At 36.4% G+C, this 14,099-nt stretch overlaps 1 protein-coding gene across 2 annotated transcripts in view; it reads left to right on the top strand.

Moving 5' to 3' along the window:
* The window catches only part of SLC44A1 (solute carrier family 44 member 1), a 70,324-nt gene that overhangs the window by 43,027 nt on the left and 13,198 nt on the right, over positions 1-14,099 (top strand). For both annotated transcript variants that reach the window (XM_031507450.3, XM_021534838.4), the window contains exons 6-12: positions 897-1,066; positions 2,861-2,950; positions 5,043-5,170; positions 6,193-6,379; positions 8,304-8,469; positions 12,851-13,007; positions 13,447-13,530. In XM_031507450.3, coding sequence (XP_031363310.1) covers positions 897-1,066; positions 2,861-2,950; positions 5,043-5,170; positions 6,193-6,379; positions 8,304-8,469; positions 12,851-13,007; positions 13,447-13,530 — 982 coding nt within the window. The remainder of the gene's footprint in view (positions 1-896; positions 1,067-2,860; positions 2,951-5,042; positions 5,171-6,192; positions 6,380-8,303; positions 8,470-12,850; positions 13,008-13,446; positions 13,531-14,099) is intronic.

Here is a 14,099-nt window from a genome sequence, read left to right as displayed (position 1 = left end):
TTTTTTTCATTGGATCCAATTACAGGAAGGAACGTGCAATTCATATTTCAAATGTAATTGGGAATTGATCAAATGATGTAATAGGTCACTTTGAGATCTGACATAGTTTTTATGACCAAGACAGACTGCTACTAAATAGGAGACATTTAGAAAACAAAATTGCCCACTTTTAAAGGAAAGTTTTTGCTCTCTTATATCTTTCTCTTGATAACAGGTTTTTCAGAGCATTCTGCAAAGTTTAGTGCATAGTCTCAATAGTTGTTTGTGAGGGTCTTTCCAAAACGGTTCAAAGCAGTAAGAGGCATCATGGTACGTTTTGTATAATTTTAACAGACTCAATGAATATAAATTCTGTGATTGTAATATTCAATGCAAGAACAAGCTTAGTATGGGGAAAGACTAGGAATAAATACATTTGTTTTGCTTGGCAACAGTCATGAATGCTGATGTCCTTTACCCCAAAATATATACTCTGAAGAAGAGTATTGTTATTCTGCAAATTCTTTTGATGCAAATATGGACTGGTATTCCATTTTAACATGAGTGAAAGGCATTGTTTCAGCTGCTGGGTCACCACCTGCCACTTGAAAGAAAGACATTTAAGTGGAAATAGGAACATATACTTTCTGCACCTTGTCATTTAAGGGTGGGAGGGTAATAATATCCCATTGAAATGTACACTCCAGCCTCACAGGGTTATTTGTAAGAACTGCATCACTTTTCATTATGATCATCCTCATTTCAGCAGCACTTGTGCATTCAACACATGGTTTCTGGTTATGATGTTATAAGGGTAGAATGATTGCATCTATTCACCTTTCATTTGTGTGTTGATGTGGCATTTATATTAAGTAGGAGTAATTTTTTTTTCTGATTTTTTTTTCTTGTGTCACCAGTGCACCTATTCCATTCTTCCATCGCTGTGCTCCTGTGAACATTTCCTGCTATGCCAAGTTTGCAGAGGCCCTGATCACCTTTGTCAGTGACAGTAGTGTCTTACACAGGCTGATTAGTGGAGTTATGACCAGCAAAGAGATTATAATGGGACTTTGCTTGTTATCACTAGGTAATTGTTTTTCTCATTACTAGCTATTTCTTAGTGTACTCCATTAGGAGGTTGTTAACACACTCTAACCACAATATGAGCAAAAAAACCACTGTATAATAGCAACAATCCCTTAGAAAATTAGAATGCTTTTTAAAATTTTATTTGAGAGGTGGGTAACTTATAAGTAATATACATATGCATTCCTGGTTTTGTTTTTCTTACACTGATTATAAGATAGAGAATGCATGGCTGTTATTTAGCCAACATTAGTTTTGATACAGTTAAGAGAGCACCTGTTTTTTCTTAATTTTTTTATAGTATTCCCCTTTCTCATTTGCAGTAGTCATCTTCTACCAACTCAAGTCCAGTTAAAAGGACAGGTTGAGAAATGCAAACTAGCACACTCCAGTTGGATGTAGGGGATTTAATTTGTTTAATTTAACATACTTGCACAAAGATTTGAGAACTTTTAAGAGTGAAAACAAGAAAATTAGGTGCCCACTTGTTGCATTGTATGTTATCTCCTTCTTCCCCTTCCTTCAAAATTAAAAGCTTCAGGTCTTTGAAAATCTCGGCTTTTTCTGAAGAGCTGGAAATTCCCAACAGTACAGAGGTGCTAATTGTTTTTATAGCTGTGAGATGCCTCTAGCTTATTAAATGACACTTTGCACTTCACTGAAGAGGTGTTTTAACAAAGTCATCTTGTTTGAGGTGGAATGTTGCCCAATTTACAGACGTAAATTGCTTTCCTAGTGAGTCTGTTTTACTCATACAAACTATAAAATCTGAAATCCTAAAATGGGAAGATCATGATATTAGCTATGCCTATGGGCAGTGTATTATTTAGAAAGAAACACTGCAAAGCTGTATCAGATATAGGGATCCTTTGTTTTCAGTTTGCTTTTGTGGTTAAAAAGGGCAGGGGAGAAGGAAGGGAAAAGGAAAGGAAAAAGAAGAGGATGCTAGATACAATTAACCCCCCTCTACACACACACAAAAGACCACTGTGTATTTTTTCAACTGTATCTGGAAAGCTGTTTATTTTTACATCTCGACAACTTCAGTATTTGGTGATAATGGTAGAAAACTATTCAAAATCTGAAAGCTAGTGCCTGCTTTGCAGTGCTGCTGTTCAGTTAGAGTCAGAAGTTAGTACAGAATTTATATAGTTAATTTTAAAAATAGTTTCTGTAATTTCATAGTTAAACAGAAATTATTTGTTTTAAAACAGTGAGTTAGACTGTGATTCAAAAAGCCAAGTTTCAGTGCCTTGCATGTAACTGCTGTACACAAATGTGTCATATGTTAAAATACAAGTATGTACTTGTACATACCACTCACTTAGCCTTAGTTGCTGTATAGTTTTTTACTTATGACTAGTATGACATTTTGGAATACATAGATATCATATTAACTGCACTTGTTTGACATGTGTATTTGAGTACAGACTCTGCTCTGGTCCTCAGGAGGTGTGCTCATGTTACCAGACTCAAAGTACTGCCATATCTTGTTGTCTGTTTGGTCACTGTCTTAAGTACATCTCTGTCTGTATGCATGCATGATGTCTTGTGTTTGATGTATTGTGTAAATGTATTTATGCTCTCTTTGTTTTAATCAACATTAACAAAGCAGAAGTTGTAGAGGTGCCTAATTTTCTTAACTATCTATTCAGTGAGTTTGTAAGCCTCAGAAAAGAAATCTGTCTGTAAAAATTCTATTGGAAGGCAGTTATCTTAATGCAGTGGGAAAATCAGGAAGGCTGTATCTACGTGAAGTAATTAGTCTGCTTATTTTATTTGTCTTCTTTTGCAGTGTTGTCCATGATTTTGATGGTTATAATAAGGTACATTTCAAGAGTACTTGTCTGGATTTTGACAATTCTTGTTATTCTGGGATCACTTGGTAAGTCTTGTTTGTCTTCCAGTTTGAGTGCCCAGTTCTAATCGTTGTGCTCCATGTCCTCAGCCCAGCTACATCCCACACACATCTTGGATTATGCATTTCTCTTCAGCCTTTTTTTTTGAGTCCCTTTCAAGATGTACATCAGAAGTGCCACCTTAGTAATTGCAGATCTCTCTCAGAGAGTACATTGCTCCTTGAATATTTGCACACGCTGCTTGGCAGTCGGTCTTCATGTCAGCCTAGCTCACTAAAGCCCACAGGTGTCAGTGCAGGAGACTCCTCACAGCACTTGTAGCACAAACCTAAAATGTGTCTACTTCTTAACCTGCCTTCCAAACAGGTCAGCAAGGCAGGTAAGCCTGGGTGTGTCTCGTGGTACTTCCACACTGTGGCTGGTGCATGAAGAAATCAAAGGGCAACTATTGCTTATGCAGCTGAATAAATTTACAAATCTGGTATGTTCTTCAGTTCTTTGAATAGCTCTTTAAGACCTGTTCTTGAAGAGAGGAAGTAAAGGTGTTTGTCTAGCAATTCTAATTAAATCCTTGTATTTCTATATGACTCAGGAAGACCTGCAAGACTTAAGATCTTATGTGAAATGCTACCAGCCATGCTATCTTGGAAATGAACTAAGGTTGTCTCTTCCAAAATTATGCAGCTTGTGTGAAAATAGCCTTATTTTATCACGTTAGCTTTTAAATTCATAAAACTAAAGTTTTCTACACTTTTTACTGAGTAGCTAAGCCAAAATGTCTGGACAGATGATTGCATGGAAGGAAAAAAATAGAATAATCACATTAGGAAGCACTAGTGATTTAATTCTTGCAATTCATGACTGCAATGGATGGAAAAAATCAGCAGACCATCCATATTTTTTCAGGATCACTTTGGTTTTCTGATTAATAGCCTCACAATTCTATGACCAGGGAAAGGGAAAAATACAGATTTTTTTTTTTCCATTTATTCTCTTTAGAAGCTGAGCAATCATGTTGAGTGAAATAGTTGACTGGCATCTGTTATGTTCTAAAAAGTTTCACCCATTATAATAATGGATTGAATAAAAACCCTGTCTTTTATGACACATACTGGTTATTCTGCCTTGACTGTTTGTTTAGGAGATGTCAAAACACCATTCTTCATTTTAGACCCAAACAGAGTATATTCAGCAAAAACATGAAATCACAGAATAGGTAAGGTTGGAAGGGACCACAAAGGCTCATCTGGTCCAACCTCCCTACTAAACTTACGCATTTGATTCAGAAATACTAGCAGAAGAGAGAAGGATGCTTAAAATAAAAAGGAAATGTACCAGAGAGGGGAGATTATCTCCCTGAGGGGCTGGAGATCTGTGTTCAAGAAAAGTTCTACCTCGGAAAGGCAGCTAGATTAGGAGACTGTTTTTCTGGCCATAAGGCTAGGATTAACATTACAGGGGTGAGAAGATAATACCTCACATTGTATTTGCCTCCTGTGCCTTTTACTGATGTTTTTTCTAGTGTCCAAGATACTGTCTGAAGCAAGTTTAGCTACATATCATTAAGGTGCTGTTTCCAGCATTAGGCTGATGCTTGTTGTTTTGATTAGTGTTCCCGGAATGATAAACACCTTGTTTTGTTGTTATTTTACATCCTAATCCAAAAGTCCATTTCCCCTCCTAAATTCTTACTCCCTGCATTACAGTACACACACATACATTCATACATACAGCCTATCACAGAATTATTTATTCGTACTTTTGTTCTTTTACTACCTGTCTAGTGGGAGCTGTGCTGCTCACTATTAGGGCTCTCCATGAAGTAGTCCTTCAATGCAGTTTACCCTAAAACACAGACTCAAGGTTCTGCAAGTCTCTTAAGTGGTCGCAGTATGGTGAGACTGTGAAGAGAGTTTATTCACTTGAGAAGAGGGCAACAAAGGAGAACTAGGTACTTCTCCCTCCTCTCAAGTTCCTGTTGGGTTGAGTATCAGTGCTCTTGTGTATTCACTACCACACTAGACATTAAAGAGTTGTTGTATTTCTCTGGGACTAAGTAGTATGTATCACACAGAAGATTCATGTATTTATCCTTTTTGTTTTCTCACTAAAACACAGGTGGTACAGGAGTCCTGTGGTGGCTCTACGCTAAACAACGAATATCTGCTGGTGCTCTTGAGACCCAAATAGCCAAAGACAATCTTCAGGCTCTCTTGATCTATGCCATTGCAGCTACAGTCTTCACGGTATGCTTTGCTAAAGACTGTATTATTTTCTGTTCTTGTCTTCCTGTTGGTCTCTATTTTTTATCCAGGTGAAAGCAGTGTACTGCACACGTTTTGGAACAGTTTATTTCTGCTAAAGCGATTTTCTTTCATTATGTTATTTTTTTAACTTATAGGAATTGTTCTCTAACACCTGATTATGAGTCAGGGGAGACTTTCTAGGAACTGTTCTTTATTATCTGATTTAGAGTCAGGAGAGACTTTCTAAGCCTGCAGCTATTTTCATCTACTGTAAAATGTCCATAGGGATTTCCAAGAATAGGTATGATATTGGGCTGCCAACCCAAAGAGATTTTTCTTAGGTTCTAAGTTCAGAGGTACTTAGTCGTTTCAGTGTATTTAAAAGTCCTTAGCCTACTTCTGAAAAAGGTTTTTCTTAAATCATTGTGAACTGAAATACTAACACCATTTGAACAAATTTCTCTTCTTTGGGCCTTGCTGTTAATTTCAGAGTCACTGAATTTTCTACCGGAAACTGACAATGTTTGACTAATTTCACAGGAATTGTAGATTCCCTCTTCTGTTCTTCTTGTTGCTTTACATCCTAATCCAAAACTTTCTTTCCATTCCCTCTCCTAGATTCTTATTCCTTATGTTATAATACACATATATACATACATCCTATAAGACTACCATGCCATGGTCTGATATAAATTTTAAATTACCTTTCTTAAAGATAATTAAAGGTTAAAAGTGGCTGATTTCACTGCTTTGTAAAACATACTTGAGGATAGAACCTGGTCTTGTCTCATCAGCATAAGGCTGATAATGATTCCAAATACATAATTATGAGAGTGGAATTCCCCAAATTTGGAAAATAATTTATTACCAGAAAAGCTGATAAAGGTTTTACATTTTGATCTTGTGATTTTATAGCTAGAGTATGTGTTAATTTAGTGTGTTTAAATACCCTAGCTGGGCAAAAGAGTAGCTTGATTCTGTTTCAGTACTCTAAAATGTGATTTGGAAACTTCCCCCTCTAGGTTATCTTGCTCTTGATCATGTTGATTATGCGCAAAAGAGTAGCTCTCACCATTGCCTTGTTCCACGTGGCTGGCAAGGTCTTCATTCACCTGCCGCTGTTAGTCTTCCAGCCATTTTGGACATTCTTTGTGCTTATCCTCTTCTGGACATACTGGATCGCAGTCTTGCTTTTTCTTGGTACTACAGGTAAGCAGTCACTTACTTTAAATAATTTTCATTTCACTTTTGTATGATTTCTAGCAGAGTTGACTAAAAAGCTTGTGGGAATCTCAAAAAAAAAAAGCCCACTTGTTGTGCTTCTATTCCTGTCTGCTTCACTGACTTCAGGTTATTGTGCATTTGAGTCTTCATTCTCTTTGTATATTAGGCTGGCTTTTTGATTTGATGCAAGTTGGCTTGCTGCAAACCGTGAGACTCTAATAATAAAACTGCTATAGCAATTTTTCAAATAATTCCCTCTAATTTTACACACACAGTTTAAAGACAGCATAATCTTGGAGTCACCAAGTATTGCAGACAGTACTCACACAGATGAGGACAGAGTAAGAAGGGCCATTGCACACAATTACTGTCTCCCACAATGTAAATAATGTGATTTTAGTTTTCAGTTGCTTGTAACTTTGGTGTCCTGTATTGTTGCAGAATCATTAGGGATATTTTTCTGCTGCTTGTACACTGTATTTTGAGTGCAGCCAATGTACTCCTAATTCCTAATACATAGAAGGTGAAAGCTTTGTTTTTACTCAGGGTCTGACAAGAGCTTCTAGAATTAATCAATCCCATAGGTCCAAATCTTAGTTACTTCAGTAGAAAAAAACACAACAGATGCTTTTTAAAAAGTCTTGTTATTTTGCAGTGCATTGTAGACAACAGAGACTGTCATTCATTATTAAATTTATTAAAATTTTGAAATGTGTTGTTTGCTACTGACCCAAAAGTAGCAGTGTTTCAAGTCACAAAGCTATTTCACAGTAATACAAGACAAATATTTTTCATATCCTGAGTTCTTAGCAAGGGTTGGAGGCAATATAATTTATGTGTTCCTGTTCTCATTACTGATGTAATTTTTAGTTTCCATTGCAAGCTGTGCTGTGTGCAGAAAATGGTCACCACTGAAAGTCTCAGCCCTGAGCTTCACTTTCTGAGTCAGAAGATTTCACAGGCACTAAATTTGTAGCAGAATCTAGTCTGATATAACTCTTCAACCCGCCTTGATTCTACAAAAACTAATTTACCTTTTTAGCTTATATGTACTCAATATCATACTATTATCAGTTAAACTGTTTGTGCAAATAAGGCCAAATCCGTGTTCACTGAAACCAGAATTATTTCAATAGTTTAACTTATTGACAAGAAAACATTCATTTTATATGTAAATATAAAGCCATAACTAAGACTGTAGGTGAGGTGCTGTCAGTGCTAAGTCAAAACAATGGTTTTCAAGATAAGCAATTTGTACATACAAAGTTCCTTGCAGTGTTTTTCTCAATCTCATCAGCTGTTCATGTAAATATTGTATATTAGGAAACATCTCACTGTGTATTAACACATTGAAATAGAGCTTATCTTAGGAGTGCTTTGACATGCTGTCAGTCTCTGTCCATGACATTGCTATTCATGTTAGACGAAGAGTCAATGAATTTTTGAATATATGAAATCATGTATTTAGAATTTCTAAGGCTGCTCCATATTTGTGTTACTAGCTTTAAAGCTACAAAACTTACCACAGGGAAAACAGTGATTGTTGGTGTTGGCATCTAGATGTAAAGAGCTGATACTGATTCCTGCTGTGCACAAAATACTGATAATGCAGCAAAGTCAAATTAGGAATGACTGAAATAGACTTCCATTATGTCTAATTGTATGAATTTTTGCTATGAGATAGTGGTTAGTCGTGGAATTTCTTTTAGTTTTTTTTTTTCCAAATAGCATTATACTTACTGTCTCAAAAGCTCTATCTTTCTTAAGAACAGTCCTCCTAAATGTGGCATTTAAAATTATGAGCAGAAACTAGAGAGGTTTCTGTTGTAACTAGTTATGAACTGTTAATATCATATGCTTCCTTCATTATGTATGCATCATTTTCTTTTTCACCCTCATTTATTTCTAGGTAGCCCTGTCCCAAATGAAGAAGGATTTATTGAATTTCGGATGGTAGGTCCTTTGAAATACATGTGGTGGTACCACGTAGTGGGACTCATCTGGATCAGCGAGTTTATCCTCGCCTGTCAGCAGATGACAGTAGCAGGGGCTGTTGTCACCTATTATTTTACAAGGTAAGGGTAACGCAGATAGCTCTACCATGAGTAGCCTGCACAGACTACTCATTGACTTAACAGAAATACTGAGCAGCAGGGTTTCTGGGGAGAATATTTGTGTCCATTGGGATACTGGGGAACAGTTAAATTGCATTGACCCTTTTTAAGTCACTAAAGTCCTGTACTAACTGTTTTGCCATTGATAGATGGTATTCTTGACATGTAAGACTTGAAGTATTATTTGCCTTGTAACCTGTGCCCATTCTACAAGAATGGGTAATTATTTACAAAGAACGATGAGTCTGGAAGGTCATCTGTTTTGCTAAATAATTAATGCTGGTAAGATCTGTAAAGGTTAAAAAAATAATGAAAGCAATTGATTATTGTCTTAATTGGAAAACAGTGCCATTTAAATTATATACAGTGCTTCACTAATCTTCATTAATCTTTCTTTCACAGGATTAGTTAAGATGTTATTAGATTAATAATTTACATATAGATTCTGACAAGATCATATAAAAATAAAAATTCATATAAAATTTTAAAGTTCTATGTTTTATTGCTGTATTTGTGAACTAAATTGTGTATGAGTTTTTTGAATAATATATGCAGATATTTTTAAGTGCATTATTCAGATCACAAATGTTTAATTGCTTTGTCTTTTTAATTGAGGTTGTTATCTGAACTACATTTGACTCCTTTTCTTCCCTACTCTTTAAAATAATATCAAAAGCAAGGAATCAATTTATTGTGCTGTCAGAATATTTGTTATTTTATTAATGATTAAGTTCTCCAGTATACCAATGAAATACATCTATGAAGTTATTACAAGATGTTACAGGGATGTAATCTTGTGAATAATTAAACCAGATTGAGTATGGAATGAAGAAACCACAGAGGAAAGAGAATTACTCTACACTGAAATAGATTGCTTAGCAATGTGCATGCTTCCTCTGTAAGTTTATGCATTTCCCGTCACCGGAGGGTGAATGATTTTTATTTCATCCATACCATATAATTCCACAACAGCAACTTTATTTTAAGTTAGTAAATGCTCATTTCTCTCTACGGTTATCTTCTTTTTGCATTTTAAGGTACAATCATAATTTGAAAAGTGACTTGTAAAAACAGAAAAGGCATTAATTTGCACTTATCCATTATTTTGCATATGACCAGCTTTAAATCAAACGAGGTGGAGGTTATTCATGGAGAAATGTTTTATACATGTTCACTGCTCATTCACTTTAGGGTGAGGTTATTCATGGAGAAATGTTTTATAGATGTTCACTGCTCATTCACTTTAGCCAGATGGATTCCTTTCAGCTCAGGCAATAACAGGCCTCAAAGTGTTTTGAGTTACAGACTTTGCCCTGAAAATGAGGAAGTGTTTGGTGTTTGAAGAAGTATTGCCTGGGCATAAGACTCAAGCAATTTATGTGATTATGCCTAACAGGGAGTACAATTTGTCTTCCCCTAAAAGCTAATTGGAATAAAATACAGGGTAAATCTACTTTAATCATTAACATGTCAGGATTACATTATGCAGATATTAGTTTTGTGGAATGAAGAATCTACTTTTGTTATCTTTTCTGAGTGAAGTTCTCATCTCTCCCAAGCTGGGGAGATCCTTTATTTTTTTTAATATTATCACATGTTTCTAAATATGTTTATTATCGTGTTCTTACTTCCAATAAAGAAGAAGAGCTATTCTTGAAATATTTATTTATTAGTATTCTTTGAGAGAGATGTATAAGTGAGTTTCTTGATAGAAAAGGAAAATGGCTTGAAATCGTGAAGGTGAGTATTTATCTGATAAATTAAAAATATTAGAGCTACACTGCATTAAATAACTTGTTTTAAGGCTCAACCCTTGGTACCTTGAGGATATAATAGCTAAATCAGAAATGCAAAAAATCTCAGGAAAGAGTTAACCTGATCAATTAGTAATATCCTCTCCAAAGTCTACACAAAGACTTCCAAAAGAGCAAGAGAGGAGAAGACAGGTTTATCAGTAGTCTGATTAAAAAAGTATTAGCACAGTTTCTTACTATTTTTGAAGGTTTCTGAATTGCACACCACCTGATGCAACTTTAAGGGAATTGCCAGTTGTTAATAGTGGTAATGCAGCCAACTGCTAGTAAGGTTACCTGTCACCAATGAATGTTTCCAGTTGCTCAGAGAATCACCAGCCAAGCTATTGGCAAAAGCTGGTTAAATAAAGAAGTTAAAGTGTGATGGAGTTCATTGACAAGATTCACTCTACTACTTAATAGTAGATTAAAGCACATTTTAAAAAGGAAAAGTAGGACTAAAATAAGTTAATCTAAGATTAAATCTAAAATTATTTATGTGGAAGCTGGGGATGGAAAAAGCTAAGGGTGAGAAAGGATAAGGATAAAAAGGAATGAGGGAGACCCTTTCAGTGAATCACAAAAGTGGACCCTCTTGCCACTGTTAGCCCCAGACTTCACCGAAAGTTTAGGCCTAAAAAGTTAAAGAGCACTTAAACTTTGTATCACTTAATCAATAGTGTAATTTAATGAATTTAACAAAAGAGTCTATAGAATCATGAATTTACTATGAGCACAACAGTAACTCAGTTACTTCGACCTGACTTACTTACCAATCTAATGTTCACAGTACATTTGCTGTAGCACATTCACACTCACACATGTAGGTACAAGGTATGGACCGTAAAAATTCCTCTCAACTTCAGTGAAGTGCTCAGGTCAGATGCCTCTGCACCTTCTCAACAGGCAAAGGGTTGAGGCTTGAGCAGTGGGGTGTCAGGGTGTCAGCCCAGGCTCTGTCAGCAGCATTTGATGTTGTTCCTCTGAGTATCACAAACTTGAGTGTTCAGTGGCTCAGAGGTCCCACTCAGGAAGAGGTGCTGGTCATAGCCCACTGTGGTCCAGGAGTTTACAGGGTTGCAAGAGAATTTGCTTCAGTCATAGTAATTTTCCATCCTGTCCACAATTTAGATCTGTTACTTTCTTTGAAAATTCAATAACAGAAATGTTGATATTTGGGCACAAAAAATAAGTTTACAAGGCTGTTCATTTAAAAACAGGACCTTGATAGACATTACAAGTTCTTGGGAGCAGTCTGTGTTTCTGATAAGTTCAAGGAGATGAGCCCAGGTGCTCTTCATCAAGACAAGGGCCTAACAAGCATTTCTGAGATCATAATGCAACCCAAGATGGGAAGGGACAATGGGGGTGCACCACCACACTACTCATATGTGTTACAAATCAATTTAAACCAGAAAAACAAAGAAAATGAAGTATTTGTGAATAAAATAGATTGAACCCAGAAAGGTTCAAAATATACTCCAAAACTTGATTAAAACCAAAGGACATTAGATGTTGATGCCAAACAAAAATGTTGATATATTTTATTTAGTAGTATAAGAGGCAAAGTGAAAGAAAGAGAAAAGAAAGAAAGATGTAGAAAAAGAGCAGGGAGGGGAACATGGAGAGGGATGGGGATTAGGTAGAAACATACCATCCTTTCAAGGGTCCAGATGACATCTCATGGCTTCCCTCCATCTGGTCTTCTTGGTGGTGAGGGTCCCCTGCACCCCAAAAAGTATAGAATCCAATTGATGAATTCACATTTGGGCTAGGTAGGAATTCCTAGAGGGTAAGTTTGACACTGTCTCTTGCAACCTGTGGATCTGTTGCAACATGTAGTGCTCCAGTGCAAGATCTGGGGCCCCTTGTTGGGGGAACTTTTGATGGGCCATGACACCCCCTCCTGGCATTCACATGGATGTCCTGTAGATGTGGCTTTCAAGGGTGAAGAGGTGGCTGCAGCTGGGTGGGTCTGCACAGCAGAGTGTTGGCATTCACTTCACCACACACCCAAAACCTCTCCTTCCCACCCCCACTCTTTGGTGTGGGGCCTGTGTAAGTCTGGCAGCTGATAGCCCTGGGGTGTTTGTCTCCAGCACAAAGATGTCAGTCTTAACCTTCCAGTGAATATATTTTTTTTCCCCTCAGCCCAGAATTGAGTCACTTTATCTTACCTCCATCAACTTGTAGTCCAGGGCCTCAATCAGAAGGCTCATTCAGGGTGTGGTGGTCTTCCATGCAGCTTTTGTTATGAAGCTCTGCTATAACAGGAAAAAGTGCTTAATAAAAAAGCGCTTAAGCCATAAATTATAATATTGCAGTCTCCAACAGTATGACATAGCAATTCCTAATCCTAGTCCTGCATTAGAGAGAAATTTGTGAGTTACACAGATTGTCAGGGTGGAGTGAGCAATATATCCTGAAAGTTAGTATGAGGTTAATATATTCCTTTTGCACATTATTTTATTGAGAATTTGTAGCACTTCTATATGATACCACATAAATACTGATCATTCTACTTCATTTTTTTTTTCTCTTTTCAACAGGGAGAAAAGAAATCTGCCATTTACTCCTATTCTGGCATCTGTTAATCGCCTTGTTTGTTACCACCTAGGAACAGTAGCGAAGGGGTCTTTCATTATCACACTAGTGAAAATACCACGAATGATTCTTATGTATATTCACACACAACTCAAAGGAAAGGTAAGAGAAATAGATTTCCATTTTCTTATCAAAACTGATATGTTTACCTGTTTATTTAGTCAATGTGGGAGGATGCAAGTCTTGTTTTGGAATAGATCAGGGTAACAAGAAATTCTTCACTGTGAGGGTGGTGGTGAGGCACTAGAACAGGCTTTCTAGAGAAGCTGTGGATATCCCATCCCTGGAAGTGTTCTGGGACATGCTAGATGTGGTTTTGAGCAACCTGGGGCAGTGAAAGGTGTCCCTGCCTGTGGTGTTGAGAGTTCCTTCCAACCCAAAAGCATCCTGTTGTTCTCTGAATATTTAGACTTTACAGGACCATGAGACTGATACAGATTGCTTAAGTTAGCAAGCTGAATATCAGTTACTGAAGCACAAGGGAATATTGTTTCCATAAAAACTCTTTATCTATATTTTCCTACATTCTGTGCTTTTCTAGGAAAATGCTTGTGCTCGCTGTATGCTTAAAGCCTGCATTTGCTGCCTTTGGTGTCTAGAAAAGTGCCTGACATATTTAAATCAGGTAAGATTTTCCATATTTAAGTTTCATGTAAGGGCTGATATTAATATATATATATTCCCAGAGTGCAATCTGATGCCAGCATATAATATATTGTACTTTGGAACTGAACTTGAATGACAGTACTTCACTCTTGTCTCCATTACTGAAATTACACTGCAAATCACTACATTGACCTTTGGAATATAAACAAGAACTAAAAAATAGCCCATATTCATCTTTGTGAGCATTGTTTCTCTACTTTATAACGTTATGTATTTGTTTAGTGATTTAGTGGAGACATTCCCCCTTATGTCTATTCAGTCAAACTACATCTGAATTTCAAAATATTTATGCAAATATTGTTATGAAAAGAGAATTAAGCTTTTCTGTGTGTAATATTTAAGATTCTCACAGTGTAAAAACTATACAAAACATCAAATTGTCATCATCTACAAAGAAGAAAAAGAGTTTCAAGGACTAGCTGGTCCTTGTAAAAGACCCCTTGTAAAAGTGGGTTTATGGGCCATAAATATCACATAAATAGATATCAGATACATAAATATTTTGTACATAACATCTCTTTCACTGTT

The sequence above is a fragment of the Lonchura striata genome, chromosome Z (assembly GCF_050655825.1).
Source record: "Lonchura striata isolate lonStrDom1 chromosome Z, ASM5065582v1, whole genome shotgun sequence".
Lineage (NCBI taxonomy): Eukaryota > Metazoa > Chordata > Aves > Passeriformes > Estrildidae > Lonchura > Lonchura striata.
This window is presented reverse-complemented; position numbering and strand designations above follow the sequence as displayed.